Genomic DNA, 25,363 nt, shown 5'->3' on the forward strand with positions numbered 1-25,363 from the left:
CAGGGTGTACCCCGCCTACTGCCCATAGATAGGTGGGATAGGCTCCAGCATTCCCACGACACTCGTGAGGATAAGCAGTTTGAAAAATGCATGAATGGTTGGAAGTGGTACATATTTCTGTTTCCTGCTCTGTTAAATCATTGATGATATGTATTGCAAAACTCATAAATATGATGAGTAGATGTCTTTCCGCGGCAAGGTGGAGCTGCTGGTAAAGTGTTGACCTCACAGTTCTGGGGAGCCGGGTTCAATACCGGACTCGCTTGTGTGGGTCAGTTGTTTGTTTTGTGTACACCAGTTCTGGGTGTACCCTGCCTGCAGCCTGTTGACAGCTGGTATAGGCTCCAGCACTCCCTGCGACCCTTGTGAGGATAAGCGGCAAAGAAAATGGATGAATGGACATGTCTTTCCATCCATCCATCCTCACAAGGGTCGCGGGGAGTGCTGGAGCCTATCCCAGCTGTCATCGGGCAGGAGGGACGGTACACCCTGAACTGGTCGCCAGCCAATCGCAGGGCGCATACAGACAAACAACACCACTCACAATCACACCTAGGGGGAATTTAGAGTGTCCAATTAATGTTGCATGTTTTTGGGATGTGGGAGGAAACCAGAGTGCCCGGAAGAAACCCACGCAGGCACGGGGACAACATGCAAACTCCACACAGGCGGTTCTGGGATTGAAGTCGGGACCTCAGAACTGTGAGGCCAACGTTTTCCAGCTGACCTACTGTGCCGCCATGTCTTTACATAGATTAATATATTAATCCTTCACAATAACTTCATTTGATATATTCTAAGCAAATCCGTTATTTCAGAAATGTGTTCCTAAGCGGTATCCTTTTGTATTGCTCAAAACGCAACTGGTGGCTCTCAGTTTCACAATGGGCGGTGACCCCTTGCTCTGAATTGTCCTTGGGTGTGAATGAGAGTGCGAATGTTTATCTGTCTGCATGTCCTGCGATTGGCCAGTGCCCAGTTCAGGGTGCCTAGAGTTTAATGAGATAGGCGCCAACACACCTGCAATCCGAGTCAAGGTGCATGGTATAGAAGTTGGATGGATGGATATAACACGTGATAACAGGGTCTCAAACTGGCAGCCAGGGGGCCATTTGCGGCACTCGAGATGATATTTTGCGGCACCCACCTTAATATGAACGTTTAATATTCATGCGGCTCTCGGGTTTTTTTACGAATGGCACTTTTACAGTGTTGTGGCTTGATACAAGCAGAGAACCATTTTCCAGCGAGTGAAATTTTCAGCACCATTGCCACAGAGAGTTTTACTAGTAAATTTGTACGGCAAGTGTTTATACCAGCATCTTCGTTCGTCTAATTTTGTATTAAAAATTAGAAATACATTTAAGGAGATTGGATTTTTTTTAAATTTGAAATTTAAATTCCACACGTGTGCATGTACATCTGTTGCCCAGGCTTATTCTGCCTCCAGCGTCCCCAAGGTAAATTGAGATGAGACCCCTGCGTTATAGAACACGATATAGCAGGTTACTCAAAATGTGCAGAAACATAATTACAATTCTTTCAGATGAAAAAAAAGTCTACTAAAAGCAATGGCTTCAGGCCACATTGACATCAATGTTAAATGGCACAACACACGATCAATAAACTGTCAATAAATACAACATTACTTGAAATGGCATCTGTAGCGGCTTTTACCACGATAGAGAGCCGTTTTTCGATAACATTATTAGAATAACAGGTAATGTCAGTCACAATTACAATGAGAAGACAGAGAAAACGATCAGGCCAATAAGGAGGAGCAGCAGGTTGGGGTAGGAAGATCCAGCATAGTTGGGAGGAGTAAGGCTGCAGTTCTCGTAAGGTGGCAGACAAGCAGCGTATGCCATCACATGGGCAATGTAGTTCTGTTCGTGGACCCCATGGAAAAGGTGTGACATTGGACCTTTGGCATAGATGGCTACATCCTCGATGCTGTGGGTCTCTGAATCAAGAGGGACTGTCGCCTGTTGTCTGTATCCATCATCCACTGAAGGAGAGAGGAAAAGTGGATTAGGTTTACTGGCCTCTGGAAGTTTCCGAAGCACATAAAGACAATTTTTTTTGCTCTAACCCTTTATGATGAATCCAATTCGTACAGTTTCTTCTGACTTTTGTAAAGTTTTTGTTTCACGGTATGCCATTAGATTTTTGGGGATGTAAAATGTCTGGATTGACTCAATAAAGATTGGGAAATGCTGCAGCCAATATCCAGGGCTCCACATGTTACACCAAAAGATTGAGCTACGATATTACTTTGTCCTCAATGAAAGGCTTTAATTCTGATAGTCCACTTACTTGAAATTGTCTCGTTTACATCTGGGCGAGTTCCGTTGGAAAACTGGTATCCTGGACCGTTTGCATATCCAGCAATAGTAAAGTGCTTGTCGTCATCAGCAATCTCGTTAGAAATCCCTGTAGATCAAGTGATACACTACTGTCAGAAAGTGTTTTTTCCTCTATATCCCCGTACAATGTACAGTGAAAGCATCACCGAAAACGGGATTTCCCCTGGGTGAATGTCCTCCAAAGGAGAAGACATGTGAGTGGTCTGCAGTGACTATTGACAGGGTGTCCAGCTCGTTTGTGAGTTCGGCTGCTCGCCCGATGGCTCGATCGAACTCAATAGCCTCCGTGAGAGCTCTTTTGGCCCTCCCGGCGTGGTGTCCATGGTCTATTCTTCCCCTTAAATTAGAAAGACAAAAAACCTTTGGCATCACAAATGTGTACGGGGGAACGTTCCAGAAATGGAGGCCCTCTCAACCTCGTGAAATTTAAAAATCATCTGTGCATACAAGACTCAAAGATGCTCTTTTTATGTAAATCAGTTGTCCTGAGACAAAATTTAACTGTAGCAGACCGACGAATATATCAGATATAGAGTAAGTAAGTTTCTTTTGGCTTATCCCTTTCGGGGTTGCCACAGCGTGTCATCTCAGATGAATGGACATATATGTTTGCCAGTGCTCTAACCACTGAGCTACGGGGCCTCATGAATATATCAGATATAACAAATAAAATAAGTTTTAATACATTACTCTTTTTCATTGGATTTTGTTTTAATCCTTGTAATTGTGAAAATATTTTTTTCCCAACATCATCCATCCATCCAACCTTGTAATTAGAGAAAACTAAAATTAGCATCCAAATAAAATGTTACTTTATTTTTTTTAATTGTAAAAGATTCATTTTGCAAATATTTTTACTATGTTCATCAGGTGTCCAAGTACCTTGAGTAGGAGTTCGGGAAACACAGCAAAATACTGGACTGTATATGATATGATTTGAGTAATAAGATATCTTGTAGACCTGAACAACAGTTGTTGAGCTAGACCACTCAAATTGGTTCATTACGTTGTTTTTCTTGAAAATTTAACAAATAACTATAAACTATCAGTTTTTAAAAAATCTTTCTGGAATAACCTGTGTACTGGACCTGATGTATTACAATGATTTGCAAAACATCTATTTGTTGTGGTTGTATCAGATGTCAAACAACTATACTTATCTTCCACGAAAAGGAAATATCCTTTTGGGTTTTTGCTAAGAATCTTAATGGCTTTCTCCATCATCTCAGTTAAAGATGGATCTGTTAACGGATTGCGCTCCATCTCATAGCGACAGTCCTTGGGCTCAAAAAGACCTAAAGGCGGTGAGAATAGGAGCAGTTTCAGGACAAATATGGCAGCTTTTAGTATGAGCATGACAAGTTTGAATGGATTCATAAATTCATCAACAAAAGTGCACAATGGTACCTGTACTTACCCATCAGGAAGTCTGTATTCACAGGATTGACATTATCAAATTCCTTTTTGTTCCAAACATATTTCGCTTTCTGTTGGCCATGAAGCGTATATTAATAAACGTTGCACATTGGAATCAATGTTAAAATGTTTAATGTAAGTACATTGCACAGAAAATCATACACGCTCTTATAAGACTCACTCTTTACCTTTTTCGTCTTTAGCCACTCAACAATAAGGTTTTGTCCGTCAATTCGATCTCCTTTAATTTTGGGATATTCTGGGTCTTGCATGTTTTTGGGAAACATGTAAACTCGGCCGCCCCCAAGTATGACCTTGATAAGGATGTAACCAGTTTGCATTATTTTTTATACTTTGTCTTTTGACGTAAATAATGATACAGGTCGTGCAGTGATAAATAACTGAGACGAGTGAAGTGAAATTATCTGTTCTCTGTCGAAAAACTTACATCTATCTCAACGTTGTGAACAAGCTGGTATGCGATATCGCGACAGCCATTTGTGACGGCCTCAGGGCTGAGATCCGAATCCGCGTACCAACCTCGGTTGGCAGTATGAGCATAGTTTGCACCTGGAGATGCATGCTGCACTCGGGTTGTAGTCACAATCCCAACTGATTTTCCTGAAACAAAAAACGAGTTGAAGTAACATGAATACACATCATCGGAGCTGAGCATACGCACAATATAAATTATATGTAGTTGTGTGATCTGTTACAAAAAAAAAAAAAAAACACCAATCTGGTTTTGGGCACCCCTAAAAAAAATGAGATACTGCTTCATTGCCACATTGTGTCCTGTCTGGGATGGGCTCGTGTGCTCCTGTCAATTATGGGATCTAGAAATCACCTCTCGGGCTTATGGCAAACCCTGGCTATCATTATGTACGTTGCTCAGGCTAACCCTCGCACGCCCAGCCCTTTTCACATTTTGACCTCTCTTAGTCTCTCTGAACTGGGCATACGTTGTCTGATTTTTGAAGCATTCTTTTTTTAAAATGCCTATAGAACTCTATACAACCAGCGAACCCAAGTACTTTTTTCACATTTAAAATAGGAAACAGCCATAACAATATTATTCCATATGAAGACCAGGAACCACAAAAGGCAATTACAATTGAATATATTTAATTTTAAATTTGCGTATGTGCATGTGTACCCAGTTTTGGGTGGTGAGACGGCTCAAATAATAACACGTGCCCCTGTTCAGCAATTTTTTTTTCTCGGCTTCTCTGAATACTGGGTTATTATCTAGGATTTATTTTCCACTTACTCTCTTGTAAAAACTGAAATACAACTGGACATAAATGAATGCCGTCTTCTTTGACTTCTTTTTCTTTTATGGTTTGGTGTTGCAATTCATAGTGGATGAGAGAAGAAGACTATACTGTGCTACTCTTGGATACGGTGTTTGAAATAGACGCTGATTTGTAACTGAACCTATGCTGCCAACACCAAAGTGAAGCATCAGTCAGTGCTTGAAAGTCCTTCTGAACTGGCCGAACCAATGTCAGAAGCACTGACCTACGTTTACAACCCAAATTTACCACATGAGGTTAAAGACCAAGTTTAAAAAAATTTGGCGCAATGTAAACAGTGCATTTGAATTCGACCGAGAGTGGGAATAGAAAAAATATTACCTGCTTTCTTGGCCCGATACAGCACAGATTTGACTTCATTTCCGTAGGTGGCACTGCAATTGTATCTTGGGGTTGCGGCAGTGACTCCCAGGGTGCCATAGTTAGCCTTCACACCACATAGGTATGCAGTGGCTGTGCCAGCACTGTCTGGCATTTGTTTGTCAACATTGTATGTCTGCAAGGCAAAAAAATGTAAAAAAATCTGGTGATATCGTCATGTTGATTTTCAAAAGCATGTTCAACAAGAAGGCAGCACCATTGATGACCGTATTTCACATCTACATCACAGTTCGCCTCTATGGGTTCTCTCCGGGTATTCCATTTTACCCCCAGACCCCCAATATATGTATAGTAGGTTAACTGAAAGCTCTAAATCTCCCATAGCTGCAAATGGTGAGATTGGCTGGTGACCAGTTAATAGTATAGTGAGGATGTGTGGTACGGCAGTAGAATAAATGAATGAGTTCAGCAACTACTTGAATATGAAAATGTAGTGAGCGTAACAATTTCAATAGTTTCAATTTGTTTTTGTAGAGGGTATTTTCACATCTCTAAAATATGTCTATGGTATTACACCTTGAAAAGTTTTAAGATGATATTAACTAAGGTATTGTCATGATACTTTGTGGATATGTGTTATGAATATATATTTTTAATTTGTATTTTTACCTCTTTCTCCTTTATTCATTATTTGACCATTGATTCAGTGACTTTTGTTCTCTCAGTTTAGAGTGCACTGACCTTGGACAATGCCAGGTGAGGGAAGGTATCCATGACCAGACTAGTCTCTTCACCAAACTTCCCTGCCATTTGGCCTTTGAGAATGCGAGCAGCAGTTACTGTTGTTACTCCCATACCTGGAAGGGGGTGGGAAACCTGAATATTAGATAACATCGACAACCACGCTAAAAGGCTGCTATTGCACTTTATGAACCCTACAAAGCTCCGGTAGTTTTATTCCGTCTAAGAGACATACTTCAGTGTTGTTGATGTTGGTGGACTAAAGAAAGAAGAAGAAAAAGAAAACTTGAATAGCCCCTTAATGACACCACAAGTCAATAGAATCCAGACAATCCATTTATAGATCTTACAGGACTTTATACAGATTTTATCACTCTGATTAGATTAGCCAATAATCACATTTGTTTTGCTGATTGGTGTTTCTGTCAAAATTTGCCAATCCGATCAGTGACGCCATATTTCGGCTGCAAGAAACACATTTACTCCGCATCGCCATTGTGTTTTTATAGACAAGTATTTTTTTTTCAGGTCTTTTGATGTAGAACTGTTAAGATATAATGCCCAATGAAGTTATTTAAAAAAAAATCGGCACAATGTGAGAGACAAGATGGCTGGACGACAATGCATATTACATGGATAAGATATAGGACAATTTTGCTCTGTCACGATTGGACTATGTCAGACTACTGCAATAAAATCTTGTATTCCATTACCAGCCCATTTTTATCTTGTCAGCTCAAATGTGACCAAATACTCTCATTTCCGTAGAGATGACAAGACGAGTGGATCACGCCGACTGTATTATAAGAAAAAATGGGGGAATAAAATGTGCGTTGGTGGTTATCAGTGCTCAGTACTGGGAAGAACGTGTAAGGCTTCCTTGAGGTATGTTCACATATTTTTGATACGATACAGCTTGCAAGTAGGCAACGACACGTTACCTAAACTAGCAAATTAGTGCTAGCTCTTGTGGTTGTGCGTAAACAGGCTCCTGTCCTGTTGAATAGAAGTTTTGACTAGAGCAGTGAATTCTAACTTTGTCTGAACCAAAGCACATACATACTACTACTGAAAAAGGTCATGGCACACCAGCAAAAAAAAATGTCAACAAAAATAGATACTGCACATTAATTGCAGTATGTACTTGCTTCCATCTGCTAGAAGACAATTACTTCATTCTGTCTGCCTCTATGCTTCACTGACATTAATGGATGACCAAAGATACATTAATTATTGTAAATATTTTTTTTGGGGTGGCATGGTGGCTCAGCTGCAAAAGCATAGGTCTCAGAGTTCTGAGGTCCTCGGTTCAATCTTGGACCTGCCTGCGTGGAGTTTGCATGTTTTCCCCATACCTGCGTGGGTTTTCTCCGGGCTCTCCAATTTCCTCCCACATCCCAAAAACATGCAACAATAATTAGACACTCTAAATTGCCCCTAGGTATATTTTGAGTGCGGCTGTATGTCTCGATGTGCCTTGCAATTGGCTGGCAACCAGTTCAGGCTGTACCCCACCTCTTGCGGGTTGACAGCTGGGATAGGTTCCAGCAATCCCACGACCCACGTGAGGATAAGTGGCTAAGATAGTGGATGGATGGATAGATAATTCCATAAGTACATACAGTAAATGAAAAGGTCTTTAAATAGACTAATTGGACCATCTTGTGATCGGATTGGTGATCGGTTGTCATTTTTTTTTAAACTTGCTGAACGGTGATCGGACCCAAAAAAATCTGATTGTGTAAAGAATCGATATTACACGATTAGTATTGAGCATGTTGTTGACCCCAGTGTTTCTCTTCTCTATAGAGCTATCAAAACTCACTCATTGGAAATGCTGCAAATCTAAGCGAGACAATACCTTCCAAATCATTTGGGCTTCCCCCCACAAGCAATTTGAAGCCCTCAAGTCACCTCCGTCTGCCTTCCTTTTTGGACTTTTTAGTTTCCACAAATTTGATCACTTCATTTGAGAACTGTACCGTACAATGGTGATTGAACTTTTACATTACATGATCTGATGGCAGATAATTAATTCAAAGAGGCTGTTTAATTAGGAAGATAATATCTTCCGTCAACTCACCGTCTCCCAAGAAGAGGATGATGTTCTTGGCTTGGTGGAGATTAGGCTGAATGTTGAGGGCAGTGTGAAGCGCTTGCTTCCCTTTGTTGTTCCAATAACTGGCATGGAGCTCTTCCTCTTTGGCGAAGAAAGAAAGAGTGAGTGAATAACATCCACATATGGACTTCCAAGATTTCAAGAATTCAAAACAAGTAAGATCATGTGTTCAGGCTGTGACGTTAGCACCTGTCTGTCATCCTAACGTGAAATTATAATCAACTATAATTTAAATGTGTTATCATGAATAAGTGATGAATACTTACCGTTAACAGACACAGTCCTCTGGATTAAAATGAAAAGCAGTAGTTCACATAAAACAAACATATGTTTCCCAGCCATGTTATTGACTGTGTTTGAGTTTTAAAATATTGCACGGGGGGAACACCTTGGCCTTTATAGCCTCAGGTGAGGACCAAAGGTCTCTGTTACAACAGCCAAATGACACACACAAGACATACACACAATAAACTGGGATAGGGGCGCTAAACCAGTCAGGGTTTTGGACCTGAATTGGGTTTTATTCACAAAGTACTGTATGGATGCAGCTCTTCTCAACCTTACACGAAAAATGTAAGTAACGTGCAGCAAATATTTAAAGCTCAGTATATGTGATAATATATGTGCCACGTGCAAATACAATCTCATGTGTAGCTATCAATTAACTTTGGGTGTGTTAGTGTGGTTGTAATGGTCTATTATCTTTTTTTTTTATCGTATTTATAGTGTTGATCATTATGTGCTTATGGTGACCATAACTGTAGCATTTCAAATCTTTATGGCGGGTGCATTGGAGCAGGTAGGAAGACTTTTATTAAAGATCTTGTAAGGTTAATTCAGAGATTTGTTTCTAAATACGTGATTTATGATTACTGAAAACATGCAAAGATTCAGAAAAATCTAGTGCTGAATTGTGGAAATATAGCATTAACAAATTTTCCCAATTTTAGTTTTCCTGATTTTTTTGGGCATGGCTAACATGGCATGAGAATTCTGAATCAAACAGCCCAAAAACTGTATATAAGATGGAATATATATATAAATAGATAATATGGATTTCTTTCACACTAATGAATAAAAACTAGAATTCAAAATTTTTATAACTACAAAGCTATGATTTAAGTATTATATATATATATATATATATATATATATATATACTATCAGTCAATGACAATTGCCATTTATATTATCCAACAGAAAAGGTGGAAACCAATTACTTGATTATCATAACTAACCAATGATCAATAATATGCAAGCTTAAAGAACAAAATGAATAGTTAAGGCACCATTAATATTGTTTATTATTATATCAAACAATCTGAAAAAAGTGTATAAAAATACATTTTGCATAGAAAATACATTCAGGGAAAATTAAAGTAGATGAGTAACAGCAACTTGAAAAAAACAAAACAAATTGAAGCATGGTGCCAATGATGTTCTGATTTGACACCATTACATTAAAGTAAAATAATCCTAAAATCCTCGAAAGGCAAACAGTACCATTTTTTAAATTCTTAAGGGGGATTGGTGTTCCAGCTTTGCATGGCAAGATGGCCCCCGGTTCAGAGTCCAGTGCTCCATTCAGTGTCAATGTGTCCATCAACAAACTGAACAGCGATCCTTCAGCCTCTTTGTGGCCTTCAAGTAGTTCTTATTGTGTCAGCCTCAGAAACCTGACTAGCACATTCTTCTTGCCAGCATAATATGACAATATTGCTTGAAATAAAATAGTTGCTTGAATTTTAAAATACAATGGATGGATATACACATTTACTTTATCGCCAAATGTGTCTGCCGCAAGCATCCCGGGTACTTGCATTATCATAGATGCGTGGTCTGATGCGTGTGTTTTGTGTGTTGATGTCATCTGGACACCCAGAGTAGGCTGATCAATCCAAACATTTGGATTGAGGGTGTGCTCACACATGCAGCAGACGTGTGGGAATGAGGTTGTGGGGGGCACTCTTTGTAGGGTTCCAAACAGGCAGCATAGGCCATAACATGAGCCACATAGTTCTGTTCTTTCACTCCGTGGAAGAGGTGCGCCATGGGGCCTTTGGCATAAATGGCGACATCCTCGCCACCATGTGTTTCAGCATCAAGTGGGACGGCTGCCTGCTGCATGTACTCTTCATCATCTGCAAATAAAAGGAGAGGCAAATGTAACTGAGAGCTACCCTTGTAAAACCACAAAGAAAACACAGAAACACCGTAAATCTTTGTCCAGAGTCAAAATTTGCATTTGCCAATAGAATAATTAACCGTTTTGGATTTTCAACCATAATTGCGAGCCTCATTTGCCAGCGCAAGTATGATTGATCCATTCCAGTGCCACTCGTTCACAACCCTAGCCCATGTCTTTATGCCAGTCAGAGAAATTTAACATGGGACCTCTTGGACCCAATGTATTTTTAGACACTCATGCACAGCTGTCCCTGCATCTGTGGACTGCAGAAACAGTGTGTTTTCTCTCTCTCTCTCTCTCTCTCTCTCTCTCTCTCTCTGTGTCTCTCTCTCTCTCTCTCTCTCTTTTAAAAGCATTTTCCACAAGTGAATCATCTATCAATAAGTATATACATATCAAGCAAAAGCATACCTTTATCAGAATAATCGGCCAGTTTACAAATTCTCGAGACGAATGCAGTATAACACATTTTACAAAGGAATCCCTCAGTTTGAATCACAAGTTAAGCAAGGTACCAGATGTAGTGTGGCTGTCAAAACAGATAGTTTTACTATGTTTATTTTTTCTGGCAGGCAGATTGAGGGCTTATAAAACGTATTAGTCCCTAGAAAGAGTAATATACATACAGTATAATTTATGCAATGACTGAGTCAAATGGTGCAGAACAGGAGAAGCGGGAACTCGGTCAGTGCACGTCCAGTGTTCCACAAAGAAACATAAATAGTTCATAGTTACATATACTGCACTTTTAAACAGAGGAGATGAAACAGAGCACAGCACAGGGAATCCTATAAAAAGGTCCCAGTGATTAAAAGCAAGCTGTAATTAAATCAATACACCCAAGCGCAGACAAGTTCTGCATCTGAAAGTTATTATCATGTCCTTACAGTAATCCACCATCGTGATGTTCCCTCTGGTTCCATTTATATGCACATAACCAGGGCCATTTGCGTACAGGATACTGGTGAAAGGCATTTGGTCATCTGCTTTTTTTGGTGCGAGCCCTGTGTTGCACAAAAAAAAAAAAAAAAAAAATCGTGGTCGATGAAAATCCTAATTTACTCGTCAAACCGATCATGAATTCAAATGATTCATACCAAAGATTGGATTTCCGCGGGGTGTGTTGCCTCCAAATGTGAAGACGTGAGAGTGGTCAGCTGTGACAACGGTCAATGTATCGGATTCTCTGGTCAGCTGTGACGCTCGCTCAATTGCTCGGTCAAACATCACAGCCTCCGTCAGTGCAAGTTTGGCTATGCCATCGTGGTGTCCGTGATCTATTCTCCCTCGTAATGGGAAACAAGAAAGAATGGATTATTTTAGTTCATTTTGATTTGTTATGCTGCCTAACCCTACGTTTCGCCATTAACATACGTTTATTCTATGTCAATAGTTCCAAATCATGTTTTAGCTACAAACATGAACCTTTACTACAGTTGAAGTATTGAATGTTCTCAATTTCTTGGTAAGATGAAGAGTTAAGAACTCAAGAATTTGAGCCAAGTGCAAATTGGCTAATTGATTGATTAGATATTTCTCGGGTCCACAGCCTTATGTTTATTTATAATTGTATGGTAATCAGTTCCAAAAGATCCAGTATGTCATGAGACACCCTTCTTATATAGTTAGTATTAACTACTCATCTTCCACGAAAAGAAAATAGCCTTTTGGATTCTTGCTCAGGATTTGAATGGCTTTCTCTGTCATCTCTACAATAGACGGGTCACGGGTGGTATTTCGGAAAACCTCAAATCTCATATCCTTTGGCTCAAAAAGACCTGAAACACACAAAAAAAGGTGAGATTCTCAATGCTGTTTTGAGTAGTATTTCAAATATTTCAACATACATGTACATTTTAGACAAGGAAAAGAATGACTGAACAAACATATGCCAGATATTAAAACCGAAGAAAAAGCACTGACATCCATCCATCCATTTCCTTTGCGGCTTATCCTCACAAGGGTTGCGGGGAGTGCAGAAGCTTATCCCAGCTAACAACGGGCAGGAGGCGGGGTACACCCTGAACTGGTTGCCAGCCAATCGTTGGGGACATCGAGACAAACAGCCGCACTCAAAACCACACCTAGGGGCAATTTAGAGTGTCCAATTAGTGTTGCATGTTTTTTGGCATGTGGGAGGAAACCGGAATGCCCGGAGGAAACCCACACAGGCACGGGGAGAACATGCAAACTCCACACAGGCGGGTCTGGGATTGAATCCGGGATGTCAGAACTGTGAGCCCAATGCTTTACCAGCTGACCCACCGTGCCCCCAAGCACTGACATTTGATTTAAAAAGTAAATGGATTTTATAAATGTATAAAAGAATGTTTATTCATTGTATTTATTTACTGGTTCACTGATGGTGTAGTGCTACAGTTGCCTAACTTTGGGGCGGGAAGCTTGGGTTCACTTACCACTCAGTGACAGCGTGAATGTGAGTGCAAATGGTTGTCCATGTCTATATATGAGATGACCAGTTCAGGGTGTAGTCTGCATCTGACTTTTAAAGTCAGCTGTGATAAGCACCAGTGACCCGTGAGCCCGAACAGGATAAGTGGTGTTGAAAATGGATGGATATTTAATTATTTATTAATTTTGCAACTCCCAAAAGGTTTAGCTGGTGGAAACACACACAGCAGAGTGAATGCAAGGGAAAATGTTGTAAATATAGCAATTGTTAACAGGTGACTTCAGCAGGAGTTGGCTGCAAACGCCAAGTCGTTCACAGGCAGGGACGAGGAGAGTTTCGATCGTGTTGCACTATGATGACAACAGAAGAACACATTGAAAATGCAGTAAGCCGACATTTGGCCCATGGTATTCTCCCATAGTGTTATAAAATCTGAAATGGCTGAAAATGAACATTGAACTACTAGCGTCCAGTACTGAGAGCCAACCGCCAGCGGTGCCTCTATAAATAGTTATAAATGGGCTGTTTGTACAAATGCAAAGTATAGGGTTAAGTTACCAGAAATGTTGATGTAACAACCTCGTAAACACATGCTTCCAAATGTTTCTAATGAGTAACAGCCAGTTAATGAAGAATGACTGAATACTCAGCTTTGTTGTCAACATTAATATGAAAATTCTTTCAAAGTTTCTCAGAATGTTGTTGATTTGGCCAACGGAAGGCACAGTGCATTTCGACAGAGCAAGAAACGTGCCCTTGGCTTCTTATCACCATAGTAAGAGTTAATGACATGCAGCTATCAATTGACGGTGTCACACTTTGATGACTTCATATAGCTGTTAAGATGGAAGTTGCCGTTTTGTTTCAGAACCTTTCCAAAGGTTTCACATTGTAAGATTAGATGGAATTCTGTCTCTCAACAACGAGGTAGCCTGGACATAGATTAGATGTGCAAATATTGGACACATGTAGAATATGTGTCGAATGACTTTATAGTAGTACAAAGTATAAGCTTGTGTATTGCCTCAATATATGTGCAAGTTAAAAGTTACCCACCCATGAGCCGGTCAGTAGTTTTAATGTTTATTTCATCAAACTCATTCCTGTGCCAAACATAGTGTGAATTCTTGTTCTGAAAGACACATTAGAGCATACATTAGACAATCTACGTTTATTTCTTTGAATGTGATGAAAGTGTGGTATTTTTAAAGGGATTTTAAGTCAGCCTACAGGTTTAGCATTCAACCAGATGTTTATAAGGTTCTTCCGGTCTTTACGGTCCCCCTTGCGAGAGTTGGAGGTTGGATACTCAGGATCTGAAGTGCCTTTTGGTGTCATGTACATCCTCCCTCCTCCGAGGATCACCTTAAAAGGACATACTGTATTATAGAAGTCTTTTTACATTGATGCAGCACTGCACCATTGTTTATGTCATTAAAATAAAAACAGTTTTTCAAGAGATTGATGCTGGTTTTTGTTATGGTATTTCACTTATTTTAATGTATAACCTATATGAACCGATGAGGCAGTACGTACAATGTCAGTTTCACGTTTATGGCACTATTAGGCAAAGTCCGTGTCAAAGGAGATTAAGATATTGAATGTCAATTTGAGCCAAGCAGGATTAGGTGTCTTATACAAGAAAAAAAAACCTCAAACTGTATGATTGTTTTTCACAATTAACAGGTTGTTTGATATTTTTCAGTATGACTTATTCCTCCTCTACTGTACGCATAGAAAACCAAGCGCCAAGAAAGGACATTAAATAAGAATTCCTGGATGACGTTAGTCAAAGGAGTGTTTAGAAGGGGTGCTCTTTTGATGGCTTAAATGGAAAAAAATTGAACACCAAGCTGTTGTATGCTAGATTTGGATCAATTGATAGACATAAATGTCAACTGAGCAAGTATTTGTAACATGCCTGAACACTGTGAACAAATATGCAAATAATATTCGCAGTATTTAGTCAAATTTTGCATAGACATGTGCACCAACAACTTCACGGCTTAATAAACACCAATAATATAAATAATGAAATGCATTAAGACCGCTTTTTCATGATTACAATACTGCATGTTTCTGACTGTCTATCCCATGTCCTTTGAGCCTTTAACCAGATCAAAGTCCTTGCACACCCATTACACTGTGGGAAAATAGAACCATAAAATAATACTCACCTTCACTGCTTAACAATAAACATCATACAAAGTCTTTTCTGTAGTATGAATGTGACAAAAAAAATCACTATAATACCAAGAAAGAGTGAACATATCTGTGAAATTACATCCATCCATCAATGGACCTTTCCGACCTGTCATTCACTCGTACAATAATAGCCAATCAGATAGCCACATTGTCTTAACCCCTGTTGACACGGCCCTGCCGCCATGTTGTCCCACAAAAAATACTGGTTGTCAGTAGCGTGCGCTTGGAAAAGTTAATGTTACAAAGAAAATGGTCCTGAGATGCGCTTGGGGAACGTTCAATTCTGATTAAAGATATCTTGCTAGGTTACAAGGGGCCCAGTTGATTCATTTTCCGAAGCCTAAAACACAGTTGACGAAATGTCTACGATGAATTAAGGCTTGCGGAAGAGCCCACATACAACTAAATGTGAACAATATCAACAAACACAAGGCTGCATGTTCGAAGGTTAAAGAGGGAGAGTATCTTCTCTGAGTTTGATTTAATTATTATCAGTGCTTTATAAATTGCAGGAGAATAACTTTCACTTTGTTAGTGTATCACTGACCTGCTGAATGAGGTGTGTAATGTTTTATGCCGAGGAGTCGGGTTAGGGATACGTAAATGCGTGATGTCACGCAAGAGAAATGTCTATTTGCCTATTTGTATCACATCAGACTTTTAAGACAGAGCACTGGGTTCGATTACGAGACAAGTCAAATTTTTTCATCTGGTGACTACGGTACTGACAGAGTTAATCACCATTATTTAAATGCAAATCGAACCTGAGTCACTAAGAGACTACAATGATATGACTCATGATCTTTCCAAGTAAAATGTACTCACCCTGCTTTACACGTGCAGTACAATTCCACTATTTTATCCTGTTGGATTTCAATATGAAGTTTGTGAGACGTCAAACGTTTTTGCATCGATCCACAACATTTTGCTGTAACTCTGACATTGCGTCCTGCTCTGTCCAAAATCTTAATTCCGTGTACATATCCTTGCGTGAAATAGTTGAGATCTCTCTGTAGAACTCTCTTGCACAAGTCTGACGCATTTGGCAGAAAACATACGGCAATATTATCTGGAATAAGCGATAGAGAATCGACTTCAAACCTGTTCTCTTCAGTCGCCATTTTGGAAGCTTGTGGGACATGGCAACTGTAGCTAAGGGAGTGGATCTTAAGATCGCAAGTCGGAAAGGTCCATTGTCTGCAGTTTATTTTCAATTGACATTGGGGAAGAGGTGAGGTACACAATGAGGTGGTCACCACCCAATCATTTCGACTCTGAGGCAGGTCCGGAACCGTAAGACCACCTTATGCAATTCCACATTCGAAACAATGGCTCATAATTTTTAGACGAGAATAATTAAACTGTAAAATCCTCATGCATATTTTTAAAAAAATAACTGAGATTATCTCACGTCAATGTCAACGTTGGTAACTAGTTGGGTGGCGATGTCCACACACCCTTGATGACGTGCACTAGCGGGAAGATCCGCATCACTGTACCAGCTACGGCTGACTGAGTGGGCATAGGCAGCAGCTGGTGATGCATGCTGGACACGAGTGGTTGTCACAATACCAACAGATTTACCTGCACAGTGAAGACAAAATATGGTTTGTTATTTGTGTTTACCTGCAAATACACTGCTGACGTGGTAAAAGTAACTGCCACCTAAATGTTTTGTTTTGGGGATTTTTTAGTCAGTGGATCAACTTTCTTGTTTAAAAAGACAATGGTATCTTTCAAACTTTATATGGGGAATTGGTGTTGTATGTTAGATCCAATTTACAAAGGGAAAACCAAATTCAGCCTTGCTTCAGACAACTTGGACAAAGTAAATAAAGTGTGCTTTTGCAGGTATCTGCATGCGGTGTGTGGGTTGTTTCAGGTCTTCATTGAAAATAACAGATCATCGAAACATCAGGAATAGAGGAATAGAGGAATAGACAGTCAATGAAAATGGATGTGGAGTCGGCACTAAATCGGAATGCAGCGTCCCTGCTGCAATAACAATACAGTATAGCTTTGTTCTTTTTTGCCTATGCAATGTATTCCTAATTTGCCAAGGTTTAACCAAAATACACCTCAGGCTATATTTTAAAAAAGCTATAAAAAAACAATCATACTCTAGGACTAGGTCAACATCATGAAAACTACTGCTTAATAGCGCTTCCAGACATTTGATAAGCAAAATAAAAATTTATCTCCTAGTTAGCCTTACTCTGAAAAGTGAACTTTAACTATTGTTAGTAGAGTAACTTGCTTATCAGATGATTGTCTTATTCCTTTTCTTAATGCAGATTAGAATCATATCACGTGAACCTTCTGACCCATTCCATTACACGACACATGCATTTCTATTATATAACCTTTACCTTTGGCTTTTGCGCGTCGCAATACGGAGTAGACTTCATTGCCAAAAGTGGTGTTACATTCATAGGCCACTGCGTTGCCGCTCAATCCAACAGTTTTGGCGTTGGCTTTCACTCCACAATGGTACGCTGTAGCTGTGCTAGCACTGTCTGCCACCTGCTTATCCACACTGTAGGTCTGGTGAGAAGAAATAGATTTGCTGTAAACAAGATACATTCTAACTAAAGTTGGGGGAAAAAAATCCATGATACCTGTCAATCTAGCAAACCTTAACAATGGTAAGAGAGATTTTCATTTTTGCTGAACCTCTCTTTTTTTAATTGCGCTGGTATGTCAGTTAGCTCTCCGTTTCAAAATATGTTTTTCTTGCTGCACTACCAAAAAGCAACCCTATCATGAGTTGCATTAAAAAAATAAGATGCAGGGAATATTTCTGATAAAGAGAGATGAGCCTTAGCACACCAGAAAATATTTATAACTTTGAACTTTCCTTCTCTCTATGATTATCATAATTAAAGACTTATGATGCTGGATTCAACTTTGATCCTACCTTCAACCCATTTTCTCTTGTTTTGCCACAATGTCAGCATTTTGACTTAAATTGTGGCCTTTACCCAGTTTGAGGTTTTAGTGAGGAGGCAACATGTAACAGAGGTTAATCATATAAAAATGTACACAAAGACACAATACCAACTGAGCTTCCTTTTATAATGTACTGATTACATCGGCCCAGACCACCCACATTGTGGTTAAAGTAAAATGAATTGGTCACTTGCACAAATTAATGAGATCCAAAGAGCTGTCTTGACAAAAATAATGTTCCGTTTTGATGTACAATGCCAGCGAGGGATGAATTAAATTCCTTTCAGGACATGATAGTAGAAAAATATTTGTTTCTCTGATATATTTTTTAAATATGTGGTGTCAATTTATAATTATGTTCTCAGCTGGGGGAAAAAAAAATCCTTACTTGTGATAGTCTGCCCCGACTTGCTTTGGACCCTAAAATCCGGACGAATCCACTCTTTCACATCTAAGGACAATTTTATAAAATCATTTTTAATGACTTAAGATTGTTTGCTATTTCATTTGTTTGCTTGTGAAAGAGCGAAATCGGCACAAAACCAGGCCAAGTGTCTTTACGTTTGTACCAGGCTTCGGTCGACTTCAATAATAGGTTGATGAAAAATCAATCAATTCTAAACAGATTTGATTGTGAAAGCCCTAAATGTGTTGTCACTTCTGACCTTAGAGAGTGCCACATATGGAAAGGTGTCCATGGCCAGTACTGTCTCCTCGCCTGCATTGCCTTCCATTTGGCCTTCCAGAATCCGAGCTGCTGACACAGTGGACACTCCCATTCCTGGAAGGCAATAATTGCCGATTTACTGAGTTGCAGTTTGATTTTGTTTTGCTTCCTTGACTGATTATCCTCTTATCACTGTTGTGTTTAAATTATAATGAATAAATAAATTCACACTGTGCCTAAAAGATAACGAATTATAAGAATAGGCCCACGTAAATAATTTTTGAATATTTATCTAAGGATATTTGAATGAGGCAAACGGGCTCCAAAATCAAAGGTCACAAAAGGAAATATGTTTTGTGAGAATGTAGCCATACACTACTTGAATAAGCCAAATCAGTCATAGCTTCCACTTCTTAGTTTAAAAAGAACATAATGGCATATTATGCATAGCTGTATAATCCTAATTATTTTTAACATGCTTTTTAGATGCATATTACTGTAATTTATTTTTATTAATGACACATTTGAAGACTTTATTAAAATTGGAAGAATGATGATGATGATTACTTATATTTTCAGGTTATTCTTTTGTTTATTTTTGCAAATAATAATTTTATTGACCTCTGAAAGTTTCCAAAGATGTCCTCAGTTTATGAGCATCCAGAAGCAAAACGAGACATTTTCCCCCTTGTTTGAAAAGAAAAAAAATGTTTGTTTGAAGAACTCAGACTATTCCTGTCAAACTGAGGTAAAAAGAGGATTTGACCGTCTTCCAAGTAAACATAGGGAATGCCATGAACATCAACCAAAAATGCAAATGGACCTGCACATTTTAGTTAGTGGTTTTCACAGAGAGCAGTATTTGCCAAGTATTAAGACCACTGTTTAAAGAATAACTTGTGTCAAATTGTGCTACTGCTGAGTGTGACTGTTGTCTCTTTCCATGTGCCCTGCGATTTGCTGGCAACCATTCCAGCGTGTACTTTGCCTAATGCCCGATGACAGCTGGGATAGGCTCCAGCATTCCCGTGACCCTTGTGAGGATAAGTGGCTCAGAAAATAGATGGATAGATTTATGGACGGATGGATAGATGGATGGATGAATAGAATGTCTATGTGCGTTTCACGTTTCAGTTTTACCCTTAAACACTACATTTAGATCAGGTAGAAGTGGAAACAACATGAAAACCAAACAGTTAGAGCTGTCTTAGTAAAAAAAAAAAAAAAAAAAGAGAAAAAAAACACCAACTGTAAAGAATAAAGAAGATGGAAAAATCAGTCATTGCACAAATATTGCCCATCGTCAGTACAACCATTTAGAATTTCCAAACAAACCACTGGTTTACAAAGTAACAGATGTCGCATGGGTACACCAAGGAAAATTACAGAACATGATGACAGAAACATCATGAGAGCTGTAAAGAAAGTGGGCGCAATAACCGCCACAGAGCAGGAATAGAGGTATCACAATCTGGTGTTCGCACAAGACTGCAGGAACTATAAAATACAAAGAGAAGTACAGCAGATGATGCAGGAGATCATCCTATCAAAAGGAATAGAAGAGACAGAAGGGAAATAAACAACATCGAACGAGGTGACACTAAAAGTCTGGAAAAGCATGACAAAAGAAGACTCCAAAAATTTGATTTCTATGACTTCATGCAATTATTGCAAGCAAACATTTCTAATCAAACACTAAGGCTTATTTACTTCTGTCTATTAAGTCTGTTTCAAGACTTGCTCATATAAAAACTGGTGTTTTGATACAAATAATGACAATCATAATGTATCTGATCCATACGTGAATAGTATACTTTGTCTTTTTGGTTAACTACCCATCATGATGTCCAGAACTCAGACTTAACATAATGCATACAAAAACATCATTGTGTTACTGTTGAAACAAAGCAAACTCATCAATGAGCATTCAGAAAATCTTTGATTTAAAACAGGTGCTGTTGTAGTAGAAACACCTAAAATAAATGAATATATAAAATGTAAATGCCTAGCTGCGGTTAATATGCCGTTCCAACCTAGAACTTTTCTCCCATTGGTAAGAGTCATCACTTGAGCTCCGTTGTTGAAAGAGGTCACATCTTGGAAATTTAATCTGACAAGCATTGCTGCACTGTATTCGGCATTGCCACCTGAATTGTCGCTCCATATCCTGAACTCCTGCGGCAAAAAGTCCTCATCCCTGATTGACACAATTGGTAATCTTTGAATGCAACGTCATTATTCGTTTACATTGTATGGCCGGCCGATGAATATAAAGGATTGCTTACGCTACACCAGCTATTGGGATCTTTTTAATCATAACCCTTCCTTTTTTCCAACAAAATACTCGTCAGTTTGGTGGATATAAAATAATTATAGTGATAACCAATTAACTGCATTTATACCAAAATTAAGATGTAAAATAGACTATAGAGATTAGAAATTCTTTAAGAACTTCCTCAACCCCCAAAGGAAATGTCAATTTGGATAGCGGCTATTTCTGGCACAGCGTGACTACTCCGCAGTGCACAAGGTAAGGTCTATCCAGAAACGATTAGATGAGGTTGATGCTGCAGAACTTGAGAGCCCAGACTCTCAACCTCATCAAATATATTTGTAATGAACAACAGCAGCGAATGAGGTTGCCTGATGTTCACCTGTCCAACATCAGTGACCTCTGAAAAGACAAATGCTCTTTGGATTGTTTTTTTGGATAAATATTCTCACAGACTCACCCTATGTTGTCTTTTGTTTTCCCAGATTTGTGGAAGAGGTTTTATCTCCCAAGTGGAGATAAAGTCCATGTTTGTTTTTTTTTTTTTTGGTTTGGCTATAGGTACAATGGCATTGTGTTGCTATACTTTTGTCTGTATCCTTCAGGAGGACTTCATATTCAGGTGGGCCAGCAATTATTTCATATTACCCTTTTTCAATCACTCCACCAAGAGTCATATCTTTTGGCCTTAATCCTGTTAATCAGGGTACTGGGACACTGAACCTCAATTAACTTCCCACAATATGTTCCAAATGGTTAGTCATTTGGCTGTCATTTTCATTTTCTTGCTGAGCTCAGGCACATGGATCTCTTATTCCATCCAAATCTATCCTATGTGAATGAGTACTTATCGACTACCCACACTTACAAATTGTCTTCGTTTCAAAATTCCGCCCTTCTATCGTGCAGTCCGGTATACTGTTTTTTAAATTCACCCCAACAAGACTGCATTAGCTTTCTGACGGAATATATTTTTAAAAATTAACTCTACCATCTCCAAGGAACAAGATGAGGTTTTTGGCCTGGTACTCCCGAGGGCGGAGTTTCAATGCAGCATCCAGTGTCGCCTTGGCCTGGGCATCCCAGTAAGCTGGTTCTCTTTCATGGTCGTACAGGACTGTGAAGATGACCAAGAATTGGATAAATGCATGTGTAGGGCATGAAGATTGATATTAACAATATTGGAAGATATTAGGAATGTTTGTGTTTTTCCCATCTAGTCTAGTGCACAGAACGATCTAGTTACACTTAAACTACCCACCTGCTGTGCATTTCAACTTGAATGCATGCAAATTAAAAGATTTTTCATCCATTCAGATACACATATACTAAACAGAAATAGTAACAGGAAACATCTCTCCACTTTCAATAAACAGTGAAACACAGTTGGAAAAATATGCTCCATACCACTTGTATCCATCAGCAGGATTGCTGACCTCCTTCTTTGCTTACACACCCTGGTTTGTCCAATCTACCATGTTGAGTTTACCTGCATCTGCACACACAGGGCTAGAAATAGCCCAACCACAGGGACCATTAGTATCCTTGTTGACTCCTCACCTTGGCTCTCCACAGCAGCCCAATCTCCTGCCAGCAACATAGTTCCCAGAAGAATGAGTGGGAGATTCTGAGGCCAATGATGTGGCGTCTGCATCCCTGGTGTGATATGACCTGGAGAGTGAAGAGGCTGGAGACAACTGGTTTTCAGAAGAAAACGACAAAGCCAAAAAGGCAGAAGCGCATGGAGTGTGAGACCTCCCTTTTTAAAGCCCCGCAGGGTGTGTAGTAAGGGCCTTTGCCAGCTCATAGGCTTGGAGAGAATGTGAGAGAAGGAGGAACTAGAGAGAGAGAGAGAAAGAGAGAGAGAGAGAGAGAGAGAGAGAGTCAGAGACCACACAGGAGTACTGTAGCATCACAGCCCCTCTCCACCCTCCTTTTATTGTTTTAAAGGGGTTACTTTAATGCAGTCCTTCCCTTTCTCCCCTCTCACAAATCCGAGTGATAGAAACTTGAATGGGCCCTTGATGTGGTAAATGTCTACCAGCAGCATGCAGCTGGCTTAAACATAGGAGAAAAATGAGTAGGAGGCAAAACTGCAAACAGCATTTTTTTTGGCATCCACCTCAAGACCAATCATGACCATTTCTCTTTCCATTTCTTCCCCCTGTCCTTTGAAAAGACAGTCCATGCTATTCTTGAGAATGATTGAGTTTTGATGTGCTCCGCTTCAGGAGTGGAAAATGGTCGCATTTCCATTTGCACCCCCCTTCTCTAACTTTGCATTTAAAACAGACCAGTATTTCCCCTCTCACCAAATCAACTTGGCTGTTTTTCCCATGTTTAGCATTTTTCTCCCATGAGTTAGCACAGACTGCCTGGAGGATGGAAATGCTTCTCCTCTGCGCAAGCACAAACGCTAACGTGTGAAATGAAGTGATTTGAGATGACTCTTGTTCAACATGGCCCAAGGAATCACATTTCAGGCGAAGGACTCTTACCTTGTGAACCTCATTACAACATCTCTTCTTTCTCCCAGCCTCACAGCCGTTGCCAACAAGCCTTTATGGTTAGTCAAGTGCTTAGTCAAAAGTGCGGTTCAACTGTACTGTAAAGCTGTGATTTGGGTAAAAGAAGCCAACACCACATGAGCTGGGAATACCACTGGCGGCATGCATGAGCATGACACAGTAACTTGCAAAGCATGTTCTTCTGTCCATTCGTTTTGGGTTGACCCCTGAGAGAATGTCCAAAATATGCTGGGAAAGTGGAATTATCTCCCTGTAAAAGTTTAAATAGCTGTTGGCTGTTTACACTGTGGCCCATCCATCCAGGCAAAGGTGTATAAAGACAGAGATTAGAGCAGCTGTCAGGACTTGTACAGTGGCAGTAAACTCTCTCGTTTTATGATCTGGTGGTTTTCCAGCAGCCAAATCTTACCATAGTAATTTGAGTTTTCTGTTTTTATCTAAAACATATCCACCCACCCTTACTTCCATCCATCCATCAAATTGCAGGACACAGACAGACAACCATTCACACTCCCATTCACGCCTACTGTATGACACACCTATAGACAACATATTTTCAACTGTGAACTGGTTATTTTTCATATGCCCCCTTTTTCATTGTCACGATTCATGCACTCTATGCTTTGATAGTTTTATCTATGATGCATTTTTGTCATACAGTTTATGAGTTTGTCATTGTGTAACACAAATTTGTTTTGTCTACATTTTTAATTTTTTGCATTACATATGGAAATTAGCATAGTGCTAAATCTGGTGCAAGCCTTTTCTCATCCATCCATCCATTCATTTTCCACACTGCTTATCCTCACTATTGTCGCGAGCAGGCTGTAGCATATCCCAGTTGATTCTGGGCGACCCCCCCTGAACTGGTCACTAGGCAACCGTAGGGAAAACATAGGCAAACAACCATTTACAGTCACAGCAATGGGTAATTTAGAGTCTTCAATTAACATACAATGCACGTTACTCGCAAGCACGGGAAGAATATGCAAAGGGAACATAGGAGGTCGCAAACTCCACACTGCATCTTTTTATGTCTGTCGATATAGATTAATTTATCTGCACATTGTTCATAAACTAAATAAACTAACCTAAACATAAAATGTTTTTAGAATTTGGGACGAAGATGGAGTACCCTAAGGAGGACAAGCAAGCACAGGCAGACCATGCAAACTCCAGATGAAAATGTGAAACCCCTTAAAGGTAGACCTTCAAATCCAGTGACTCACAAACAAGTGCTATGGCACACTGCTGTGCCAGAAGAGATCATCGGGGGAAATTATCCTATTTCATATATTGTATTTGTCCAAAATTTATTTACATATTAAAAATGTAGATTTGCTCTCCTATCTATGCCAGCAACATATATTGACAGGCAGAACACCCATCCATGTTCTTAACTGCTTATTCACACAAGGTGTTGGATTAATTGGATATAAAGTTAGCCCATATTTTTTCTCTTGGTTCTTTTTAACTCTTCTTTGCTTAATGTGATGCAATCAAGAGGCCCATTGGGTGCCATGGAAACTTTGCTATGATATGTTTAAATAATGTGATGCAATCAAGTTACATTAGGTGCCATGGAAACACCAGACAGGGATGCAGCGGACAACAGAAAGACTGACGATCTCCAGAGGATGATGAAGACGTTGAAAAGACTCACATTGGCTATTTTTGTCACAGTTGCTTTGTCATGTTTGCTTTGTTATGATGTGGACCACGCTAAAGAATAAAAAGGAGGATTCGTGGAGATGTGGACAGAACGAGTTGGAGATTGTGAAAGAGACAGATCCCACATTCTCCTCACGAGCTAGAAGTTCCTCTTGTCTTCCTTCCTTGAGAAATTGTACTTTAAATGTCCC

The 25,363-nt window shown here is 39.6% G+C and overlaps 2 protein-coding genes across 4 annotated transcripts; both read right to left on the bottom strand.

Annotated features, from left to right (window-relative positions):
- Positions 1–1,421: 1,421 nt before the first annotated feature.
- On the bottom strand, positions 1,422–8,625 carry LOC133503428 (alkaline phosphatase-like). The gene is made up of 11 exons (XM_061825071.1): positions 8,546–8,625; positions 8,244–8,360; positions 6,161–6,276; positions 5,420–5,594; positions 4,231–4,403; positions 3,971–4,096; positions 3,784–3,853; positions 3,527–3,661; positions 2,513–2,704; positions 2,317–2,433; positions 1,422–2,008 (listed from the first exon to the last, which is right to left on the bottom strand). The coding sequence occupies exons 1-11, from the start codon at positions 8,619–8,621 to the stop codon at positions 1,737–1,739; spliced, it is 1,569 nt and encodes a 522-aa protein (XP_061681055.1). The 5' UTR covers positions 8,622–8,625; the 3' UTR covers positions 1,422–1,736.
- A 1,002-nt stretch (positions 8,626–9,627) lies between these two features.
- Positions 9,628–22,776, bottom strand: LOC133503976 (intestinal-type alkaline phosphatase-like). Of its 3 annotated transcripts, none has more exons than XM_061826037.1 (11): positions 22,534–22,776; positions 21,965–22,090; positions 18,700–18,815; positions 17,455–17,629; positions 16,497–16,597; positions 14,111–14,245; positions 13,937–14,012; positions 12,111–12,245; positions 11,565–11,756; positions 11,355–11,471; positions 9,628–10,420 (listed from the first exon to the last, which is right to left on the bottom strand). In XM_061826037.1, the coding sequence occupies exons 1-11, from the start codon at positions 22,625–22,627 to the stop codon at positions 10,146–10,148; spliced, it is 1,542 nt and encodes a 513-aa protein (XP_061682021.1). In that variant the 5' UTR covers positions 22,628–22,776; the 3' UTR covers positions 9,628–10,145. The 3 variants fall into 3 exon arrangements, with proteins under 3 accessions (XP_061682021.1, XP_061682020.1, XP_061682022.1); XM_061826036.1 differs by having other exon boundaries at positions 9,629–10,420; positions 16,497–16,669; XM_061826038.1 differs by lacking the exons at positions 18,700–18,815; positions 21,965–22,090; positions 22,534–22,776 and adding an exon at positions 17,721–17,904 and having other exon boundaries at positions 9,630–10,420; positions 16,497–16,669.
- Between the last annotated feature and the right edge of the window lie 2,587 nt (positions 22,777–25,363).

Source organism: Syngnathoides biaculeatus, chromosome 7, assembly GCF_019802595.1.
Source record: "Syngnathoides biaculeatus isolate LvHL_M chromosome 7, ASM1980259v1, whole genome shotgun sequence".
NCBI classification, from domain to species: domain Eukaryota; kingdom Metazoa; phylum Chordata; class Actinopteri; order Syngnathiformes; family Syngnathidae; genus Syngnathoides; species Syngnathoides biaculeatus.